The 24,022-nt window shown below is 42.6% G+C and overlaps 1 protein-coding gene across 8 annotated transcripts in view; it reads left to right on the top strand.

The window, feature by feature from the left end:
• The window catches only part of NEK10 (NIMA related kinase 10), a 162,935-nt gene that overhangs the window by 16,811 nt on the left and 122,102 nt on the right, over positions 1 to 24,022 (top strand). For all 8 annotated transcript variants that reach the window (XM_090284408.1, XM_090284406.1, XM_090284404.1 and 5 more), the window contains exons 4-6: positions 3,668 to 3,798; positions 5,668 to 5,766; positions 18,604 to 18,688. In XM_090284408.1, coding sequence (XP_090140534.1) covers positions 3,668 to 3,798; positions 5,668 to 5,766; positions 18,604 to 18,688 — 315 coding nt within the window. The remainder of the gene's footprint in view (positions 1 to 3,667; positions 3,799 to 5,667; positions 5,767 to 18,603; positions 18,689 to 24,022) is intronic.

The raw sequence follows: 24,022 nt of genomic DNA, 5'->3' as shown, positions 1-24,022 counted from the left end.
ATTGCAAGAACTGAATGTCCTTCATCTGAATCTCTAATGAGCCCAGTCACCTTCCTCATTGTCTCCTTCTGTTCCAGTGTTCTGCTTCCACTGTTGGTCCCGTTTGCGCTTCACCACCTTAGAGCCTGCTGTTCCGTAGGGCGGTCCCACAGTGTGACAGAAGGGGGGCGGGCAGGCACACACTGAGGCAGAGGTAGGCCTCCACCTTCCTCATAAGCAAGCTTAGAATAATCATCACCCAGTGCAACCCAATAATTCAGGGAAAAGAATCGCTCCAGGGTTGTTACAAAGTTGGTTGGAGATTTCACCAGAGGTTTTCACAAATCTTGAAGTAATCTGCCTAGAGCTGGAATTTTGATTTTCCCCTACATTTGAAAACATAGGGAGCTGAGAAATTGGTTTGCAATTAAAAAAATAGAAGAAAAAATAAATCTATTACAGATCCATTAAATGCCTTTGAAATAAAGGAGGTTTTGATAGATGCTGTGGAAAGAACAAGTGTAAGGTACGGATTTCGTGATCTGCCATGCCAGGCATAGGAGAGACACTCCGGTCCATGACAGGGCAAGACAAGAATCCTGTGTGAATGGCACAGGCAGTGGGTATATGGATTTTGAAGGAATTGAAGTCACCGGGAAGGAGATGGTTCTTGAAAAATGGGCCGGTTTTCCATCAGTAGAATGGATGGGAAAGGCGTTCTAGGTGAACTGAATAAAATAATGAGATAGCTGCAGGAAAGAAAATAACAAGCACTGAAACAAAATGGTGACTAGACATTTCTATTGGAAGCAGTGAGAAATGAAACTAGAGGAAACTGCAGTGTCTGAAGGCCCATCTACAAATGCACTTGATCCCATAAGCAGCAGGGACTGTTGAACTTTTCAAGCAGAAGTGACACCATCAAAATTTTAGGAAGGTCCTTTGCCTCCTTCTTTGGTCTCTTTTCTTTCCACTTATACTATTTAAGCTGCTCAGCTACCTTTCAGTTTCTAAAGCACATGTAGTTTTTCTCTGCCTTCCAGACTGTGTAAAAATCTGCCTAGCATCCTGGCCCACGGCTTACCCTACTATCTTTATTTTCCTCCACAACAAACTCTTATTCACTAATTTTGCGGCTTGTTCTCATGCTGGTTTAACTCCTCCTCTGCCCTCACGGGTCTGTAAACTCCCTGCTTACTCATACCCAGTGTCTCACACATCCTATGGCAAACGATGTGTCTGCAACAAGCAAGCTAGTGGGTAAACTCTACCGGAGGTAATTTACCAGATGAATCAGTTCAGCAAAGAAACCAGGGACAAAGTGAGCGTTCATTCAACAGCTTCACATTTGAACACCTGCTATGTGCCAGGCTCTGTGAGAGGCGCTAAGAACACGCAGATAGACAGATGGGAGGCTGCCCGCAGGGTGGTCAGATTCGAGGAGGAAAGGCTGATGTGCACACCAGACATTGCACTAAACCGTGGTGAGTGCTGTGAGGGAGATCAGCACAGTACTACCCCCAGGGAGTGAGTGAGCTGCTCAACCTGCAAGCGTGGGCAGGTGCTCCCCAGGAGGCTGTGTGAGCTGAGTCCTGAAAGGCGAGTAGGAGTTACAGCCTGCAGCACAAGCCCAGGCATGGAGAGGCCAAACACTGCGGTCCTTTCCGGGACGGGCGACCAGTGTAATGTGGGCAGAACTCGGGGCGTGTTTTATTTTATTCTATCTTTTGTGTGTTTATTTATATTGTATGGACTTGCAGGTTCTTATCTTATTCTAGGGTGGATTTGTCATCAGATACTGCATAGCAAATCATTATAAAACTTAGTGGTTTGAATCAACAATGGCCATTTATGGTCCCTCACCCATTCTGTGGGTCATGAAGTCCAAACAGCTTGCCTGGGTGTTCCTGGCTCAAGTTTCTGGTGGGCCTGCTGTCAGGTGTCAGCGAGGCTGTGGTCCTGTCAGCATTCTCTGGGGCTGGAGAGTCCATTGCCAAGGTGGCTCACTCCACAAGGTTGGCAAGTGGGTGCTATGTGTTGGTGGAAGGCCTCTGCACAGGGCCGATGGTTTTCACAGCATGGAGTCTGGGGAGGCCCCCCAGCACTAGTCACCTGCCGTGCGTCCTCCCAAATACTGTGAAAGGCAATGATGCTGGACTAGGAGGCGCACGGAACACAGGGAGACAGATTTTCATCTCAGTATGAAGGAAACTTTCGGTAAGAGTAGAACTCTGAAAAGTGAATGTGCTGACTTAAGAGTGTCTCTCCTCATTGGAGAGACACAAATGGACGTTGGAGGACTGGGAATGTCGGAGAGGGAGGAAGATTGTCTGGGTTTGAATCCCAGCTCTGTTCCTTGCTAGCGGTGTGACCCTTAGGCAAGTCACTTAGCCTCTCTATGCCTCAGATGTCACTTCTATGAAATGGTGTTGACCTCAGTGGGCCAATCCATAACTACCCTAAAGACAATATCCTGTCTTTTAGGATGAAAAATTTATTACTAATATTTTGAGAGAATTCAACTGTGGCTAGCATATGATGAAGAAGGATTTTGAGGTTTATATTTCTGTGGGGTATTTTTTTTGCTAGCTATTTAACAATATCTTTATTATAATGCATTGTTCTATAAGCTAACTACCTTACGAGAGGTCAGATGTATTCTCTTTGGATAAGGAAATGATGTCTTTGTGCAGATTTCTGTCAAATACTTTGATGGAATAAGACAATAACAATATGTTGTAACTTTATTTGATAATTATAACATGTAGAATGGAACAATTTACCAAAAACTGGATCCCTTATTCTGTCATATTATGTTCTACTTACTTCATATATAGTAAATGAGCTAATTATAGAACATCCTTTGTTTGTACTTTGAAAAGAATAGGCTATTTGTTTGCAATATGCTCAGCTTTACTGTGTTACAATAAACAATTCTCAAGGTTATCCCAATTACAGGTAAATATTTGGTAAGTGAAACTATTTGAATGCTGATAACTTGAGAATTTATTATGTAAATATTACCAGTTCATATTGTAAATGGAACATGCTCAGGTTGTTGTAGTTGATTTAAGCACATTTACTTTTCTTATGATGAATTCTATATTTTCATGATGTTCAGACCAATTAAAAGTGATAGAATCTTCTTTACCTTTACACCCCTAACACCTAGCAAGTAGTGTATGTGACTGGTAAATGTTGACGAATGAATGAGTGGAATAAGTGAATGATGACCCCACTATACCAGAGTGTTGCAGCTGGATCCCCAAACTCTGTTTTGGTGGCACATTCGAATCAACTGAGAAACATCCAAATATCCTAATGCCTAGGCCTCGCCCAGACCCGTATCCCCGAGGTGCTGGGGATACAGCATTGAACAGAAACAGACCAGTTTCTTCTCGTTTCTGGATGACACTTTAATCAAGGGAGATGGCAAATACAGAAATAACTGTAAGATATGACAGGTGGTGTTACAGGGTGTAAAGAAAAAGGAAGCAGCCCAAGATAGGGAGAGTAAATGTTTGTCAAAGGTGTTTAAATCTTGGAAAATGCCTTCATCTGACATAGCTATCTTGTTAACTATTGGTTTGAAAAAAGACGTGTTCTCTTCCCCCTCCCCCATTTTGTTACTTTCTTTATCCTCTGCTGAATTGTTATCCTCATGTACACTGTGCTTCTATTTCTGTAGCTTCCAGCGATCAACTTCGATAGCTCCCAAAATAGCATGACGAAGTCTGAGCCTGCCATCAAGGATGGTGGACACAGAGCTCGAGGTCAGTGGCACGAGTCCACAGAAGCTGTTGAACTTGAAAATTTTAGGTAAGAAATCCAGTATCTCCCTTGCCTTTAGCAACCTATTCTAATTAGCCCAAAGCTTTATTTAAGTTTATCATGGAAGCTAAAACTTAAAACCCATTTCAAAATTTACCTTGATGATTCTTAATAATTTTAGTTAGTGTTTCAACCATTCCCAGGAATGCTGTGTAAATAACAGACTTAATGGCTGCCAGTGAAACTGACTGGGAGGAGCCTCAGGACACATCGATGACATACATTTGGCATTGGCTTCATGAGGAAGTGGTTCCATGTTGTTGACCCGACTAGGCTGATTCCAAGCTTTGTATTCAGCTTTTGGTCTGTTCATACCTTGCCAGCAATGAGGAGAAATCAAAGAACCCACTGCTGTGAACAGACCTGGTGGCTAAAGACAGCGGCTGTTAGAACAACCCACGTTTTCAGATGAAGGGATTGCACCTCACCTTTAACACTGAAAGTGTCAGTCCATGTTTGTCTCTGCTGTTGCCTTGTAGACCTTCTGGAAGCTGCACATTCTCACGGGCCACTCCCCTTCCAGGAGCTGGTTCTGTCAGTTTTATAATGCTGCTCAGGTCACTTGGCATGCCACGCCAATAGTGAATGGCATGAAATATTAATATGAATATTCTCGAATTGTCAGTTACTAGGCCTAGATTTTGTTTTCCTGTCATTTTATGACAGTGAATTTAATAGTTCACAAAAGTCACATGGTATTACAAGTTCATATTTTTAAAATGTACTTTTAGTGAGGAACACTAAATTCTTTAAAAATTGTTGCATACTCAGTCTACCAGTGCCCATGTACTAAAATATCATTATAACCCTCACCTGCCTAGGGCAGGGACCCACTGTCCACTGATACCTGTGCAGGCAGAGCAGTACAGATGGCAGTGCAAGGGTCCAGAGGTTGCCCTTGAGGTGGTACGTTTATGTAATTACAACTTATGTGATCTAGATCTTAAAGTTGGTCTATTTTAATAGCATAAAAATGTTGTATCATGTATGTTATAGCACTGTGACCCTTTGGTACATTGTCGCTTACCCTCTCCCAGTTGTAAAGTGGAATGCTTTGGGGGTATTTTTAACCTCTTTAATGGCTGTAATATCAGAAAAAAGAAGCTGAAGTGGGACTATCTCAAGACTTTGTTAAACACACACACACAAAATCAGCAACCACAAAAACTCTCCTTCGATGTCGTGTAGACAGTGTTTAATAAACCCCGGCTATTGCCCTGGCTGGTGCGGCTCAGCTGTCTGAGTTCTGGCCTGTGAGTTGAAAGGTAATGGGTTTGATTCCCAGTCTGGATTGTAGGCCAGGTCCAAAGTTGGGGGTGTGCAAGAGGCAACTCATAAATGTATCTCTCACACATCAATGTTTCTCTCCCTCTCTTTCCCCCTCCCTTTCCCTCTGTCTAAAAATAAATAAAATCTTAAATCCTTAATGAAATAGATCTCTGCTATCTACAAGGAAATATGTATGACAACCATACATAGCTGTAACAGTTATTGGGGTCATGGATAGCAAGTGAAGGGAGGGAATTCTCTGCCTATTGCACAGCTGTCTGGATAATGTGTCCCAATCATTTTTTTCTCTCCACATACCCTTTCCCTTCCTCTGACCAATGTTAGCTGTTTGTAGGGCATCATTTAATGTGGTAAAATGAAATATATATACTTGACTGTAATCATTACTATTAACTTTATAACTGAATTTCTGTTTCCTATTTTAACAACAATACTTGCCTTGGGCAATATATTTAAATCCAAGAATCCTTTAACATTTGCTTGAATACAGGTGATCTTTCTTTGGTAACTTTGAAGTAGCCTAAATAATTTTTGTTATGAAATACTTTTCTGTTTGTTTTATCTCAGTATAAACTACAAGAATGAAAGGAATTTCAGCAAACATCCCCAGCATAAACTATTTCAGGAGATCTTTACAGCCTTGGTGAAAAATAGACTCATTTGCAGGTAAGCTTGCCCAGGAAAGACAAACCGACATTTACCCAAGAATGGCATATATTTTATATCTCTAGCATATGGTTTGAGCAGTTTACAAGACCAAATATAACATATTTTCAGAATAAAATAGAGCAAAGGCCATTTAGAACAAGATGAATAAATAGGCATTGCAGATGACCTCATTAAATTCACTCTGGTTAGCTACTGAAGTTAGCCAAAGTTTGTGGTAAATACGGTAAAATGAGAAATGTCAATGTTACATTGTTTTCCTTATTTTGAGTTTGGATACTCAGGAGGAGGTTATTGTCTGAGTCCTTAGGAGAGAGACACTGAGTATCACCTGCAACATCCTCACAATATACTTTTGTTGTCTGTACAAGGACTGATCATGTGGGCTGCCCCAGCCTGCGACTTGGCAAAAGGGTGAGTGTATAACATCCACTCACAGTCTGAGAGGACCTTTCATCCCAGGACCAAATGAAATGTTCTTTCCTTTGCTTGCCCTTGTCTTTACCCAGGTGCAGCATGTGATTGTAGAGAAGAAATAGTTAGCGAGTTCTCTAGATTCCCTCCCACAAGTATCGGGGGTTTTGGGTGAGCCATTGACTATTGCTGGGTTGCAGTTAGGACTGAAATTTCTATCCATCTGGTCTGCTTGAGGTGAGACCTGGCTCTGCTGCTGCCAGATCTGATGGAGGCTCCCAACAGTCTGTCATGGTCGAATCTGCTCTTCTACTCTTCCCAGGAGACCCAGACCCTCTCCCTACCAGCACTGGCTGGAAAGATGCCTATGAGAACTGCATCTTCCCCATCACTTTGAGACTTCATCTGAATTCTTTCCCAGTGAGATGAGAAAAAAATTACTCCTATTCTGGAAAATACAAGTGATATTAATAATGTAATACCTGGATTGAAATGAAACTCTGACTTGGTCTAGTGGAACGTCATTCTCCATGATGAATCAGCTACTAAATACATGCATAAGTGATGGCCTAAAGATTTGATCCCTTGAATGGGTTTTTAATATTGTGTATTCAAGTACTAGACAGTGAAAGCATTCGGGGATTGGGACCGCATCAGTCATGCCTTTGTACTTGATTTAAGCAGGAGATTATTACACTGACCCAGATGACACAAGTAGCCTAGAATCTTTACCAAGGTTATGTCATTGGGTCAGTGCTTAGTTCTTGACAATATATGTAAAAATTGTTGAAAGATTAATGAACATTGCAAAGGACCTAAAGTTGTTCTGGATTGTTTTCTTGAGCTTGACCAGAGTAGAACAATGATTAGTAGTAGAATAATTATGCCTGAAATGGTATTAGAAAATGTAGTGCTTTAGTATGTTTTGATGACAACTATCATGGATTCTTCAAGGGATGTTTAGTAGGCTATTTGACAAGTTGGTACTTTGGGAAAGGAAGCAGATTTCCCATATTTAAGATGTAAAGACCTCACTGTGTCCCTACACTGAAGGCACTAGGTGCAGATATTGTTATGGAAAATACTTGGGTCAGGGTTGGCATCCAACAGCTGAAAAATATCTTAACAATCCTGAAGTCAGAAGATCTCTTGTCAGGACCTTTTTAAAATCATAGTGATTAATGAGGCATCTTATATTGGATGGTGTTACTGGCTTGCATTATGAGCAGTCCCTGGAAATCTTCAAACCAGAAAGAGTTGATTATAGATATTTTTGCTTTCATAGTATGAGAAGTAATTTAGAGATGTTAAACATCAAGAACATCCTTTTATATCATCCTTTGGCTGCTGACAGATTGGTATGTTCAGTTCTATTCTAAAAGGATTGGGAAAAAGAGGGCTTAAGTCTAAAGGTCTTCTGTTGTTTCTCGCACCAAATAACCTTGGTAAGTTGGCCAGACTATCTCTTTTTTCTCTCCCCTCTAACTTTAGACTTATAGAAGAATTACATCTTAAGACCTTTTCTGGTATGGCTTACTATGCCTTTTCTTTGTGAATATCAGGGTTGATGTTGACTGGAAGGCTTGGATTCAATTCAATAAACATTGTTGAACATCTCCTGTGTGCAAGGAAGAGAGACAGAGAAAATGGTGGAGAAAGAAGAGTGGGTGAAACAGAAAGATGAATGAGATGTGCGGTCCCTTTCTTTCTAGGGACTCAGAATCTACTCTGTGCAGCCAAGCAGTTATTTGCTACCCAAATATAAAGGAAAATGTGGTAAAATAAACTATTTATATAAAGACCACCAAAGGCTGGATGATATTGGGGCTGTGGACTTTGGTCCACTTCTGGCTGTAGACACGATGGCATATTTGGGATGTTATGCTATTCCATAGTACCCTGAAAATATGGCTGATTGGGCATTCAGAGGAGTGTGAGCCCTTCCAACTCCTCTCTCGATTTATGCCCAGTTGACATCACTGTTGTTGTTCCTCTTCTATTCCTCTCTCCCTAGCGGTAGTCTCCCTCTAACCCACAGTTCTAGATACCTCTTTTCTGGATTCTTTTCCTAATATTGACCTGTGCTACTACCTTGTTCTCAGAAATGAGATTTGCCAGGCAGCCTCTGAAACGAAACAGAACTTGCTAATCCAGAGTCAGATAAGGTAACGCTATAAACACCCCATGGCAGATCTCAAAGGACAAGCAAAGCATCACCTCTGAATCTAAGTTTACTCCTGGTTACACATGTTACTGAATCTTGATGTGTGGCAAAGTATGGGAGCAAGTTTTGATCTTCCAACTTTTATTTCTGCCATAACATCATTTGTCTATAGCAGAGTCTGCTCTTTTATCTTATCTGGAGGACGTTACAAAGAAAGTACAAGGAGCGCTTGGTATTCGAGATGAGGTTGTTATGAGATTCTGTAGAGAAGTAAAAGTCGTCACAAAATCGACATATTTCCCAGTTAACTGACCACTTAGAAAATGGTCCTCTACTCAAATATCTCTTCTGTGTATCTCTTCCTCTGAGCTACCTCTCTGTTGGTTTATTCCGTGCTGATTGCCAGACAATGTGAAGACTATAATACAATGCAAATATAACATAACCTGTTTGTGAAATGAACTTGCTTATCTGGCTAAAGATGTAGAATCATAGGAAGTTACTGAAAGTAACTTTGAATTGAAGAAGAGAGTATTAAGAAGGAAACGACTAGCTGAAACTTCAAAAAAGCATATTTTAAATAACAAAGGTCAGGAAATGCCATTAGGAAAAATTGATGAATCTTTCTAACATATTTGAAAAAAATGAACCTTTTTGTGCTGCAAAAGTCAAAAGAGAATTCAAGGATATTGGATCCCATTATATCATTTTGCCAGAAAAAGCATGCCGAAAAGTGTCAGCAGAATCTTTTCCTGCTTTTTTCTTATGTTAGAGTTATAGTTATAACTTAAATTTTGTTAAGTGTAAGATAAATTATTTCTTAGTTTTATAACTTATTTTTAAGATAATATTTAAATGGAATCATGCCCCTATTTAATGTGAGATTTGGTGTTATTTATTTATTAATTAAAAAAAATCCTCTCCTGAGGTTATGCTTATTGAAATTTGGTGTTATTTTAAAGTGGGTTAATTTAACTGGCCTCTTCCTGATACAGTTATTTTAGAATTGCCAGAATATTCCCTTTTCCCCTACCTGTAAGTTTTATAGTGGTGCAGATATCCTAGGTTCTCTAATTTTAGTTAAAAGAGAACCAACTGGTCCATTTAGCATGATTTTTCTTGTGAGTGCAAAAATGCAGTCACTTTTTTGATAAAAACAAGTTGGTATCCTTATTATTTTCTGTCACATTTTCTGAAATATCTGGTGCAAATTTGAAATATTTTGGAAATGAGTTTGTAGGAAGTACAGATTGGGGAGATTATATTTACACTCTCTACAAGAGCTCAAGAACTGATTGAACTTGGGGAAACCATCTGGCCCAAACCTCACAGTTTTGTTAGAAATGCTGTGAGAAGTATTCTGGGAACTTAACAAGACACGCCTCACCAAGAGGACCTATGCAGCTATTTGTCTACTATTCAGACCTTTGCTATCTATGTCCACTCAAGGCCATATGTCCAATGCAAGTGACTCTTCTTTTGAACTTTATCTGGTCTTCAACATTGGCTGTTGAGAGCCTGTGTCAAGGAGGTGAGAGAGGAGAATTAGAAGTTAGGTAGCAGCGGCAATCTCTTCAATGTCTTAAGGTCTTAAAATACATGAGTTGACGGAGAGAGGCTTTTATCTCTAATTTTATCTCATCAGGTAGTAGAGAGGCCAATAAGGGCCTTTGAATGCTTCCTCCTTGCCTGGTCACTTGGTAAAGACTGTCAGATGGTTCAAACCTCCCAGAGAGGTCTCTACCCAGCCCCACAAATTGGGTAGAGATAAAGGTTCATTAAGGTCTCAAGACTGGGTCATTAGGTAATTAAAAACCTCCTAATGGCCAGAGTAAAACTCCAGTTCTGTAGCTGTTGATAGAATTCTTGAGATCTTGTTCCTTATCTTTTTTATCCTTCCCATTGCATCCCTTGGGCTCACCAAGTTCAGCGTGAACCACTCATTGGTTTTGGAAAGTTATTCTCTCTCATTTCTGAGCCTTGGCCCATGCTCATCCTCACCTGAAGAATGCTACCCCACGCCTTTCCCTTTCTGGCCCCTCTACTGGCCCTGCCCTTCCCTCCCTCCTATGGCCCTGGGCCCATGTTCCTCCCCTCTATGCACTGTGCTTCTGAAGAACAGAGCTTGGGTCTTTTACCCCCAACTCAAGCCATTGACACTGGTTTTATTGAAGAGCACGGAGCCCGAGAGCCTTCACAAAGTGGAATTTCATTGCATTAAATTATTTTGATTACTGGAAAACATTGAAATATACAGAAAATTATAAAAAAATAAAAAGTTACACTTTATATCAATCTTTTTTATTTTCTGTTTTAAATTTTATTGTTGTTCTATTACAGTTGTCCCAGTTTTTCCCCCGTTGCTCTCCACTCTTCCACCCACTCCCCGCTCCCACAGTCAATATCGCTTTAAAATAACTACATTAACTGTTGCTATGTTTCCTTTTAATCTTTTTTAGTTCTATGATTTTTCTTCTTCACTTATATGAGAGATTATTGTACATGTACAAAATTGCATTCTGCTTTCATCCAGAGTAGAACTTTTAAAAGAGTTGAATCATTGATTGAATATCCTTTATAATCTTGTCCTTTTGTCTCCTTTTTGCTCTAAGTTTCATAACTTTATATGCAGAAGGGAATAAAATAAGCTTTAAGGACCTCGGACCTCATATACTCCTCAAACAAGAACAATGATTCCTCTTTCTCCCATCACTTAATTTGGAACAAATATCTAGCTCTTACATTTTTATTTCCCCTAAAATATTATTTAGAGTTTATCCCAAACTTAAAATGTATGCACACACACATCTGTGTATATATACACAAAAAGTGACATCCAATTATGTAGGTGGAATGGATCCTGAAATAAAAATCCACTACAGACTCCTTTGTTAGATAAGGTAGCTGAGAGGTCAGGGACAAGCCCAGGGCCTCACACAAATCTTTTTTTAAATATATTTTATTGAGTATGTTATTACAGTTGTTCCAATTTTCCCCTTTTGCTCCCATCTTCCAGGTATCTCTATCCCTACAGCAATGCCCCCTCCCCGCTCGTGGTTCATGGCCATGGGTTGTGCCTGTAAGTTCTTTGGCTTCTCCATTTCCTGTATTATTCTTAACATTCCCTCTCTCTATTTCATACCTGCCAATTATGCTTCTTAATTCCTGCACCTTTCCCCCTATTCTCCCCCTTTGTGCTCTCAGCTGATACCCCTCCATCTGATCTCCATATCTATGGTTCTGTTCTTGTTCTGGTTGTTTGCTTAGTTCAGTTTTTTTTAGATTCAATTGTTGATAGTTGTGGATTTGCTGCCTTTTTAATGTTCATAGCTTTGATCTTAAAAAAAAGAAAAAAGTCCCTTTAACATTTCATGTAATAATGACTTGGTGATGATGAACTCCTTTAACTTTACCCTGTCTGGGAAGCACTTTATCTGCCCTTCCATTCTAAATGATTGCTCTGCTGGACAGAGTAATCTAAGTTATAGGTCTTTGCTTTTCATCACTTTCAATACTTCTTGCCAGTCTCTTCTAGCCAGCAAAGTTTCTTTTGAGAAGTCAGCTGACAGTCTTATGGGAGCTCCTCTGTAGGTAACGCTCTGTTTTTCTCTTGCCGTTTTTAAGATTCTCTCTTTATCTTTAACTTTTGACATTTAATTATGATGTGCCTTGGTGTGGTCCTCTTTGGGTCCACCTTGTTTGGGACTCTGTGCTTCCTGGAGTTGTACGTCTATTTCCTTCACCAAAATTAGGTATGTTTTCTTGCATTACTTTTTCAAATAGTTTTTCAATTTCTTACTCTTCCTTTCCTCCTTCTGCCATCCCTATGATTTGGGTGTTGATATGTTTGGAGATGTCCCAGAGGCTCCTAAGACTATCTTTGTTTTTATGAATTCTATTTTCTTCTTGTTGTTCTGATTGAATACTTTTTTCTTCCTTGTGTTCCAAATCATTGATTCGATTCTCAGCTTTATCCCCTGCACCGTTGGTTCCCTGTAGATTTTTCTTTATTTCACTAAATGTAACCTTTATTGCTGCCTGGATCTTTTTTTATGCTGTTGTCATACTCAGTGAGTTATTTGAACATCCTGATAACCAATGTTTTGAACTCTGCATTTGATAGGTTGGTTATCTCCATTTTATTTAGTTCTTTTTCTGTAGTCTTGTTCTGTTCTTTTATGTGGGCCATGTTTCTTTGTCTCCTCAATTTGGCAGCCTCCTTGTATTTGTTTCTGTATATTAGGTAGAGCTGCTTTGACTCCCTGTCTTAGTAGGGTGGCCTATTATAGAAAAGGCACCTATAAATTGTGTGGGGTGGAAACTTAGGTAATCAACAGGGCAGGGCAATCTGTTTCCCTGCTCTGTGGCTCTGTGTGGGTGGAGGGTTTGGAGAGAGGACAATGCCTCTGCCTGGCTTCTGGAAGTTTTCCCAGGAGGAAGCTGTCTCCCAGCACTTGCCTATTTCCAGTCACTTCACTTTCTCCCCATATGTGACTGGTACCCTTCCAGCTATTGCCCAGGTGCTGAATCCCAGAGCGGGTGGGTCTGCATAAGTCCTAAGTTCTTACGGGCCCTTTAAGAGGAGTCTCCTGAACATCAGCATTTTCTTTCCCTGCCCCAACCCTCACTGGTCTTTACAGCTAGAAGTTATGGGGATTTATCTTTCTGGTGCTGGAACCTTGCTCTGTGTGGTCTGGCTGGGGCTGCAATCCCTCACTTCTGTGGCACCCCTCTTGATTTTTATTTATCACACATGAATGTGGGACCACCCATTCAGCTGCCTCTCTGCATCACACCATGTCTCCATGCCTCTCCACCCATATATGTGTCTCTGCCCCTCCAACCCATCTGGATGAATGTGAGTTCTTTAAATCCTTGGTTGTTGGGCTCCAAGACAGCTCAGTTTTCTGACAGTCCTGGGTGATATTTGTTTTGTGGTCTAGTTGTAATTTTTTCTGTAGTTGTATAAAGAGGTAACGCAGGTTGGCCTCTGTCTCCATTTTGACTGGATGAGTTGTTTTGTTCTATAATTCCAACAATATCAACTGAGCAAAGCAGTGGCTCCCAGTGGTGGCTGGCCAGGAAAAATATCCACCCTACGCAAATCTTGAATGGCATTCTTTTTTCCTTTGCCACACTGATTACCTGGTTCTTTTATGAATCAAAGTATATTTAAAATTTGTTTTCAGTTTTGCACCACAGAAAAATTATCACTTCAGTAATCATATCCTCTATCTTTCACTAGTTACTACTGCTTCTTGCAAAACCCAGTCACTTGGATGTGTAACAGTCCTGAAATTAAAATGTTCCCACCTTCCCAGGAAAGGACTGCTTGATCTTGGGCCACATGTAACCACCAGAATCAGTTTTAGCCTGGCCAAATTGGTACAGGATCTTCTGAGAGCCAGGCAACAAGTGACAGGCACTTTTGGAAACCACAGTCCCATGGCTAAAATCAAGCAATCTCTAAACAATCCTGTTAGTGGAAGTCCACCCACCCTTGAATTACTCTATCAACTTTGCTCCGAGAGACTGTGCCTTAGAAGAATATCTCTCTCTTGCTGAGAATTCACCTTTTGTTTTACATAGTGACTGGTGGGCTCCTTCTTTGGGCATCTCAAAGTTAACATGCCTGGCAGGACTTTTGATTTTTCTCCTCTACATGCCCTCCCCGAACTACCACCTATTAACCGAGTCCCAGCTGCCATCATCTCTTGCTTGTTCCCTTGCAGTAGGTTAACTGGGCTCCCTCTTTTGATCCTTGGCTCCTTATATTTTTCTGAACACTGTCAGGTCATGGCAGTCCTTTGTTTAAAGCCTTCGGTGACTTTCCAGAGTAAAAATTCCAAAGTACCTATTATTTCTACAATGCCCTGCAGATCTGGCTCCTGCTATCTCTCTGACTTCACCTCTTATAACAGCCTTTGCTCACTCAGCTCCAGTCTTGCAGACTTCCTTGCTATTCTTGGCATAAACCACTGCACTCCTGTTCAGGGACTATATACTTACCTCTTCTGCTCTTCTGACCTAGACTCTGTCCTCAGTTCACTCAGATGCTAATCTGATCAGAGACCCTTTCTCTAACTGTCCTAAAATAGCACCCCCGGTACTCCCAATACCCCTAACCTCAGCTGTTCTTCGCTGGTCACTGCCTGTTACACAATTTTATCTGTGTGTGTGTATTAGTGGTCTTCTCCCTTTAGAAGAAGCGCCATGAACACAAGTGCATGCTTTTGTCCTGTGCTGTATCCCTGGGTGAGTAACAGTGCCTGGCTCCTGGCAGGTGATGAATATGTAGTGAAAGCATTCTACCTCTGAAACCCTTCATTAACTATCTAGAAGAAACATCCATAAGACAGTCCTTTCTGCTCAATATCTCTGGGTTTAGGGACCAGCATAATTCATTGGATGGACATCTGATTGAGTGCCTGTTCTACATGAGGTTTAGTGGTAGATACAGAGGAAGAACAAAGGCTCATGAAGAACAGTGGAACAAATGCATAAATATTCTTTGAATATTCATTTATAATTAATTTCTCTTTTTGATGTTAATTTTACTTTTTCAACTATCCAAAAAATAGGGCTCTGCCATATAAACTTGAGGTAATATTTATTTTGAAACAGGCTTGAGTTCCTCCACTTTAAAATTTTGAGTCAAAAGTGGCAGCTTTGTGTTGTCTGTGTTAACGCAAACAGCACCACAGCATGAAATGGGAAATCTAAGCAACACCCTACCACGACGTTGCTGCTTATTCTGAGTGCGAGACAGAGGGAAGCGCGTTACAAATGGGGGTCTACGTTGTAACCACTGGCGTTTGTGTCAGCCCCTGGATTCAGTTAACCCCAAACTGCCTGGTGTTCTCATTTATCCTGGGACTTGCAGCTTTATTCACTACTCAGTATCACAGCTTCGGGATGGATGTTTTCCTGAAATGCTCACATTACCTGTTGGTTTCTTCCACTGTACGGGAAGGTGAAACCCCAGCTATCCTTTCTCTTTTCAGCTTGATACCAGCTTCCTTCTCTTTATATTGACAACAGAAACTGGCATCTGATGCTGAAAGTGACATGGCAGCTGGTCAAAGACAAAGGCCACGGGAGCTGGTCACACTGCCATGTATTAATAGTCCTGTGAAAGCTGTGGCAAAAGTTCAGTCACAAGAGGGGATAAATATTTGCCTGCTATGAATCCGCTGCTGCGTGGACACTATATTGGGACATAATCCTCCCGGGAAACAGGATCTTTGCAGACAGACAAGTCTTTCAAACTGCCTCGAAGGACCCCCTGACCACTGTGCTGAACACTCGTTTCTCTTCTCTCATGCCCTTGTGTGCGGGCGGGGAGGGTGGCAGCAGCCCTGGCCTGGGAGCCAGGCCCCCACTCGCTCCTCCGTGCAGCCGCGGGCCGGTCACTCGGCACCTGCGGGCCACGGGCGCTGCTGCAGTGGGACGGAGGCCAGCGGTCCACTCTGTCACTGTTCTTCTCCGCAGTTCTCGGGTGGCACTGAGCTGTGTGTTTCCCAGCCTCCCAACTTCTGGCAAACAGAGATCTGTATCCTCTTTCAGAACACGCCATTCCCCTTGAACACTAGGGCTCCATGTGTTGGGCCACGTTCTGGTGGGAAGTCAAGGGCTGGGAGCCAAGGAAGGACAAGTGCTCAGAGAGGAAAAGCCAGGGCACTCAGACACCAGGAATCCTATTTACATCTGCAACAGCAGAGGCCAGAATCACGTAGAAATATAAATAGCCTGGGCTTTGCTCCCGAAACTGCAAAACAAATAATGCCACATGCTTGGAATAGAACTTTCAGCTCTGTGATTTTTCTGGAACTTTTCATTTATTTACACTCCTTTAATAGTTAAAAAAAAAATTAAAACCCATTGTGGAATATTTTTTCTTTTCTTTTTTTAGACGAGACAGGACACAAAAAACGTTTCATATTTATTCTGATATGAAAACATATTGGAAAGGCCATGAACTTTTCTCATAAACATTGCATTTAGTTAGGAATAATACCAAGCGTACAAATATTTGTACCATGAATCATCTTTTACTATGCCCCATGGCTTTTCCCTTAAGCGGTGAGAAGCAGTCAGCATTACATTGCATTAGGCCACCCAACAGCTATTGTGCCTTAATCATTTCTGGTAGCTCTTCGGGATATAGCTTTGCAGTGCAGTCCAGGCTGCACGCGGTCTTTAGCAAGCCCTGCAAGGAAAAACAGTCATGTGCCATGCCCCTACTGATAACGACTGAAGGTATTTTCTCTGCTGTAGGAGTCTCAGGATAACCACGCCCTTACAAGTGTTCCCACAGGTGATTGTTTTGGATTCACTGATTTCAGATCTGCATTATTTTCCCCAACACGGGGAAGTCAGGATGGACTCCAGTGCAGCTTCCCGGTGCGGCCTTGGATAGTTCTGCCTGGCCAGTCATCCTGGAGAGGTTGAGTCCTGCCCTTATTTTTAGAAGAAGCTGGGGTTTGCATCCATAGGAAAGGTGTCACTGTTACGTGCGTGGCCTGGGGAAGGGTTGTAGTGTTGACCGCAGGTGTGGTGGGCAGCTCCAGCCAGGAGCCTTGCTGATGGCAGGAAGAATAATCAATTCTCAGCCAGCAATGCTCTTGGGACAAGCCGCCTAACCTCTCCCCTCTGGGCCAGGCCTCTGCTGGGGGCTCTAGTCTATAAGCGGCAGTCATACATCCCTGGCGATATAAGGTTTTGGGAAATGCACGTTTACCAGCCTCCTTCCCATGAGCTAAGTCTTCGTAGATGGAACAAATGGCCCGTGGCTTGCGGTGGAGTGTGAGTGAGGTAGGGTGGGAGGGTGATACCTCCCTTTAGTGACAGTACCCACAGATACCCACAGACGTCTGTCCTGCCTTTAAGGAGGGTGGGGCTTCTGCACTCAGGTTTGAGATGTGCAGGCGTGTGGGCGGAGCTGAATTTCTCAGGACCGTAGAGAAGAGAAGCTGAGTTCTACCACTAAGGATGAAAATGGGACAAGCCAGGCGACAGTTGGCTTGAGATCACAGTTCTTGTAAATGCTTCACTTGACAGAGAGGCAGGTATTTTTTACTTTAAAGTAACCTTGCCCGATGCACAACCAGCCCAGCTGGGGAGGTGGGAGAGGGAGGGAGAAATTCTATGGACCCTGATCTGGAATAGCTTCCTTTATCTTCCTTTGTCTTTCTTGGCTGAGTATGGGATAACAGACACTTTTTGTTTTAGATTTCTGTTAACATTAGCACCAAGTGCCACTGTTGGGCCAGCTTGGAGGGCAGAGTGAGACATGTGTCACCTGGCGGGGACCACCTTGCACGGTTGATTCAGGCAGTGCACACAACAGCACACTGCGGTGCCTGCCAGTGCTCAGCCCCCTTCCGTCGCCCCTCAGGGGTCCAGCCTGTGCTGTGTTGGTGGCATCTGCACCACAACCTACACTTGCATGTGACTGGTCTCATGTCGCCTCAGAGAACATCTTTCTAACTCTCTGGGAGGCTCCAGGGTTAAAAAGCCACAGAGGGCCGTCATGGGAAACACCTAAGGCTCAGTCACCCAAACTTCCCTTCAGGGAATACCACGGGGTGTTGGGATATTTTAAATTCTCAAGTAAAACAGTGAGACACGACATTCATGAGCCACAGTGCAAACCACTCGGGGCTGTTTAGGACTTCCTCATGTGCCACTTCCTGTAGAGGACGGCCTGTCTTGCTGAAGCTGGGGGTCCGTGGTTGCTGTGGGGGAAGCTGGTGGGAGAGGACACAGTGCTGTGCAATCTGGCTCCAAGCTCGAGAAGTTGCTGAGTGTCTGCGCGGCCACACACCCCACTGACACGTAAATGTGGTTATTTAAGAATAAAATACAAACATTTTTGTTTTAATGTATGCGTATTATTTTTTCAAATGGATAGTAAGTTATTAGGACACACTGTCTTATTAAGTTGAACCGAATTATTGGAGCTTCTAACTATTTCTTCTGGTCAGGGGCTGCCTGGAGTAGGCACAGGCACTCACTGTAAACCACAGAATTTCGTGGGCCTCTGCTCCAGAGTGGTAATTGTTTTGATGTGTTTTGCATTGAAATAGGTCAAGTGTTTAAGTTCCAAGTAACAGTTCCCACCGCAGATTAAGTTTTAGATAAACTAATGCTATTCCTTTGTATGTTCCTTATTCTGCTTCATAGTCTTGTGTTGTTCATGAACCGGCATGTTAGTCTTTCAAACATGAACGAAAATGTTCTCTCTTGTTCTCTTTCAGAGAGTGGGTTAATCGAGCCCCATCAATTCATTTTCTGAGAGTGTTAATCTGCCTGAGACTGCTAATGAGGGATCCATGTTACCAGGTTGGTTGGAAAAAATAAAGATTTTTTTACTTGTAATGAAGATGAAATTGAAAACTGGTGGGTTTTTCTTTGAAGCAGATGTGTTAACTGTTCTTCCCTCTCTTACAACTCAATAGTTTCCAAATTTGGAAGCATCTTACCTGCTATTTAAAAAGATAGAGAAGTCATTTAATGGGGACAAAAAAATCCGTACATTTCTACTGTATTACCTATGGGATTTAAGTGGATTATACATTACGTAATGTAATTACACATAATGTTTTCATTACCTGGCATTTTAAACCATAGGCAGTTGAGAGGTGTGCACTTGGCTACACCTTCAAGCATGTTCAAGGGTAAGCAGCTCACTAGGTCAAAGTCAGCAGTGACAAGTGGGGGCTCCTTAGGGAGCTGCAGAGGTGGCCCGTAGGAAAGGCAAGGCCTGCAGCTTTAGCAGCTGCTTCAGAGTCCACGTGTTTCCCCAAATCCAGCCCAAGCCTCTGAGTTAGAGGTGAGCATGGGGCCTCCCACTTATTTGACTAGTTATTAGAATGTTTAGTGCTTCTCAAACTGTAACGTGCAGAGTACCGCCTGGGGATCTTGGAAATGCAGATTCTGCTTCCGTCTGTGTACACTGAGGCCCAAGATTCTGCACAGCTAACAAGCTTCCAGGGGATGTTGATACCACTGGCCCATGGCCCACACTGAGTAGCAAGAACTTAGTATTTTAGTGGTAAGGCTCTAAAGAAAAACTGGCCTAACACTTCACCTGGACTTTAGAAGTTACTCCTCTAGTCCCAGCTGCTGCACAGCTGCTTCCATAAAGGGCGGTCCTTAAACTCTGTGCGTCAGAAGCACATGTAGGATGTAAAGATGGCAGTTTCTGATTCAGTAGGTTTGGGAAGGGCCTGGTAATCTGCATTTCTAATAAGTTCCCAGGTGATGCTGATGCTGACAGTCAGGGGACCACAGTTGTAGAACTACTGCCCCAAAGCCTCAAGATTGGTCATTAACCATTATTGTTTCTGCTTGCTAAGTTTAAATATCTAAAGAGCCATCTAATTACTCATACATGCTTTGGTAATTTTCACAGATTTTTTTTTTCCCTAAGAAATATCTCCTTTCCGGGTAAGTACCAGGAAGCTCAGGCCACTCTGAAGATCTTTTATTTTGGATTTGATTCTATTGATGGATTACTATTTGAGTCACATGTGTTTCCTTTCATTACTCCAATAACCATCTGTTCCAAACTTGGTTTGGTATTAGCCAGTGATGGAGCCTGCTCCCATTTGAGTCTTCCCAGAGTCATGGTGTCTCCTCATTTGTCCTTTAAAAGAATCACCCCCCTCTTCCTTCTATATTCTAGGCTGGCTTTGTGCTAGTATATAGGTTAGCTAACCACAACCATTTGAACATGGGACTCAGGGCGTACTCTGATGGCTTTCTGTCCTGGTTGTTCAGGGTTTTCTGAGAGTTTTCCATTTCCCTCGTGACCAGCCACACAGAACTGTGTGTTCCATGCATTTCTGAGCTGCCATTAGCAACTTGGTGTGGGTCATATATAACAAGGCTGAACCATATGCTCCACTTTGCCTGGGTCAGTGCTAGTATGTGCTCATTGTTCCTGTTTAATGATTAACAGCACCTTCTTTTATTCTCCAGCATGTCTGAGTTTGGATGAGAACATTGTATATATAATATTAATGAAAGTACTCATGGAGGAAGGTGGAGAGCCTGTTTTTCTGACTTAGAGAAACAGCAAAATATTTGCCTTAGAGATGTTTTGTTTGTTCAGAAAATTGATGAGAGTTGTGTCATGCTCTGCTAATCTCCTTTCTCAATCTAGTTCTTGATGGATTGAAACAGGGTTGATTGTACTGCTCTCCAAAGGAAGGAATTCAGTAACCTCTTTGTTTATGGGATTATGTGACCAAAACACACATTAGACCATAGCTCTCCCTGCTTTCCAGTCTTTCCATAGAAGGGGATGCTCTCTGACTCTCTCCTCCTGGCACTCTTTTCACAAAGAAGAGCATGTGCTCAGGCAGTTATTTAATAGCTTAAGTTTCCAAGAATTGTTGGCCAAAGTCACAAGGCGAGGCTGGAGTTTACGACAATTTCTGCCAGAGAATCTCGGCAAGCCTTCGCCAGAGCTGGGCGTTCCTTTCCTCGCTCATTGAATCAGGACCGCAGGGTCCACAGTGGCCGTTCCAAACCGTCTCCACTCCTCACACCCAGACTGCCTCCTGCACCTGTCACTCTCAGCAAATTGCATCGTCTGTTTCACAGGGAAAGCTGAAGGCATCCCCGTGGGAGCGCTCTTATTTCCTCTGCTTTGTTGCTTGAAATATTTGGATTATCATGCAGCTTCACTTCTTGTTTTGAGAGAGATATTCCGTTCTTGCCAAGCCTTACCCTTCTATCTGTTCTCTGTTATGTTGTCAGTGGCTCCGTTTTTGTTCTCCTTCATCATAAAAATACCCCCTTTAAAAAATTATTTATTTATTTTTATAGAGAAGGAAAGTGGGGGAGAGAGAGGGGGAGAAACATCAATGTTTGGTTGTCTCCCGTGTGCCCCCTATTGGGGACCTGGCCTGCAACCCAGGCATGTACCCTGACTGGGAATTGAACCAGTGACCCTTTAGTTCACAGGCCAGCACTCAATCCAGTGAGCCACACCTGCCAGGGCAAAATACGCCTTTTTTGATCCAGATCGCCTTTCAAATCTTCCATCTTCCCGTCATTACTACACTTCTGAAAGGTCAGGCTATATCTCTTGAGCCCACTTCCTTCCTGTCTGGACTGATGGGTCACATAACTTGCACACTGCATTTCTGTGTACAAGGTTCTCTCTGGGAGCCATTTAAATAGACCATGGTGTGCCATGCTTCAGTCATCATTCCTTGTCCCAGAGGCTGCAGACTGGTGGCTCGTGATTGAAGCTTGCCTGCCATTGGACGGAGCTTCAGTGTATGCTCAGTAGAGACTCCAGCAAGAAAACACGGGATGAAAGCAAGCCATAATCGCTTAGAGTTTTCCATAATCAAAGGATGACATATACTCTGAGATTTCAGATATAGTTGGAGTCCCAAGCAGTGTAAAGATAAATGCCCAGCTGGATTCATAGTGAACCTGTAGCACATTATGTATCAAGGTTAAAGAGAAAATCTTAAAAGCTCCTAACTACAACTACATTAGAAACCAGTAACAGACAGTCCAGCTGAATGGCCTCATCTGGCGCTTGCATCCCTCAGCCTCTGTAGCAGCCCACGCCTTTCTCCGCATTTTCTGTTGGCCTGCAGAAACCCCGAGGGCCTCTAGCTCTTTCTCAACATTAAAAATTTTTTTTCTTTATTATTTACTTGCTCCTTTTTTGAATCCTGCTTTTCTAAATGTTAATTTTTTAAAAGTCCATTTCTTTATCATCTTCCCCACCTTCCTGGTTCTTGGCTTCAACTATCATTATTTTGTTGCTACTCTTTGCTTACAAACGTGTATCTGCCCCAAATTTCCAGGGCCCTGTTAGACAGACATCTTGGTGACGCAACAGTATAATGGTCCTCACAGTGGGGTCTGGGAGCTGCTTACAGGTCTCTGAATCCCTCTCGGGGGTGCCACGAGACCAAAACTATCTTCAAAAGCAATGCGCAGGTGTTAGAGGCCCTTTGCCTGCACCCTCTTATGAGCCCGCTGGGGAGCGTTCCCGGGGCTGCAGGGGGTGCGATGACGTCACGGCTCTCAGGGCGGCTGGAACGCGTGCTGCGAGCTCTCGTGTTTTAAGAATAGCTCACTTGCAATTTCTACTGTGGCAGATGTCAACAGATATAACCCATATAAACATAAGCTCCTTGGCGTTCTGAATAATGTTTGAGAGTGTAAAAGGGTACAGAGATCACAGAGCGTGAGAACCACCGTGGTAGCTCATTATACTCGATACCTCTCCAACGGAGCTCTTCAGTTCCTCCTCGGGCCTAGCAGAGTGGTTACTATTTCTCCTGGGAAGATAAGGAAAGGCCAGTGCACAGAGGGGCCTTAAAATCGTGATGGAGAAATAACAGGCACAAGCAGTGAGAAGATTTGCCCAGAAAAATGGTCGTATTAATGGTTCAGTTTCAAGGGCTCACTGTGGTGTGTTTACCATTGACTTAGTCGCTGAGCAGGTTTAGGACGAGCATGTCTGATGCCAGTGATATTTTCGGCTGCGGTGAAAATAGTGATTTGTACTAACAATACCCATATTGGCGTGCAGTGTGCTCCTTTTTTTAAAGACAGACGTTGGATCTGTAGTGTATTATCGTCTCAAATTTTTTTTTAAAGGAAAAACTTAGGGAATGGGCAGAACAAGGACATTTGTTTACATTTTGCACATTGGACTGAAGGTCTGATTGACTATGGGACTTCCTTCCGGTCATTGGGCTCAGAAGTACAGAACCCAGTCTTGTGGCTTCTGGCCTATGAAGAGGGGGAAAGTGCTGAGGCCCGAGAGGGCACACGGGAGGCGTGTAAGCTGTCATGTAAGCATGCAGTCAATCATATTTGCTTTTCATATCAGTAACCCGAGTGCTAAGCCCTGGTACGTGCATACCTTCTGGTCTCGCTTTTCTCCAGTTGATGCTCTCAGGTTAAAGCAATCCCATGGTGTAACCAAAGGAAATACAAGGAAGACCATGGGTCTCTGGGCAATCTCCTGGCCCTACTCCAGTCTCCATAGGAGCACGAGAGGCGGCGGAGTGTTTATTTCATAAATGAAGGGTAAATTCTTGAGTACATAGCAACAAAATTCTCTGAGAGGGACAGAGCCTCTTGGCCCTTCTTATATTTCATAACAGCACTGCTCAAGCTGTGCTTCATGGTAGTTAAAAAGGAGTCTGTGAAAGGAACTGTGCTTCGATGAATGATGTTGAGGAAAAGCTGAACTCCAGTTCTTCCATAGGAGACTCAGAGTGCACCGCAGAATTAAAAGCTCTGAGGAGTCATATGATCGAGTACCTCATTAAACTCTGTTGAACTTAGCCCCTAGCATTTCCTAAGCTAATTTCAACTTGATCATGAAACCTTTTTTGTGTGTGTATAAAATTTCTAATACCACCCACTGTGCAGAATAGAAGGATCATTCCCACAACACAGTGGGGGGAGCACTGATTTAGTCCCATGTTGTTAACATTATTGGATAGATGTGTTTCTTGTCATGGTAAACATTCAAAAATGACCATGACCATGACCATGACCGATCATTTAAACATTATTCTTCCCCTTGGTATCTTCTCATCCCAAGCTTCAAATGTAAATCTCCTTTATGTCCAATTTCAGTCTTCTGCCCTCATCTTATTTTCCATGGCCTGCTGTACTTTTATT

Source organism: Furipterus horrens, unplaced genomic scaffold (genome assembly GCF_987537825.1).
Source record: "Furipterus horrens unplaced genomic scaffold, mFurHor1.1.pri manual_scaffold_7, whole genome shotgun sequence".
In the NCBI taxonomy this organism is placed as follows: Eukaryota; Metazoa; Chordata; class Mammalia; order Chiroptera; family Furipteridae; genus Furipterus; species Furipterus horrens.
Note: the sequence above shows the minus strand (reverse complement) of the source record. Positions and strands in the feature narration are given on the sequence as shown.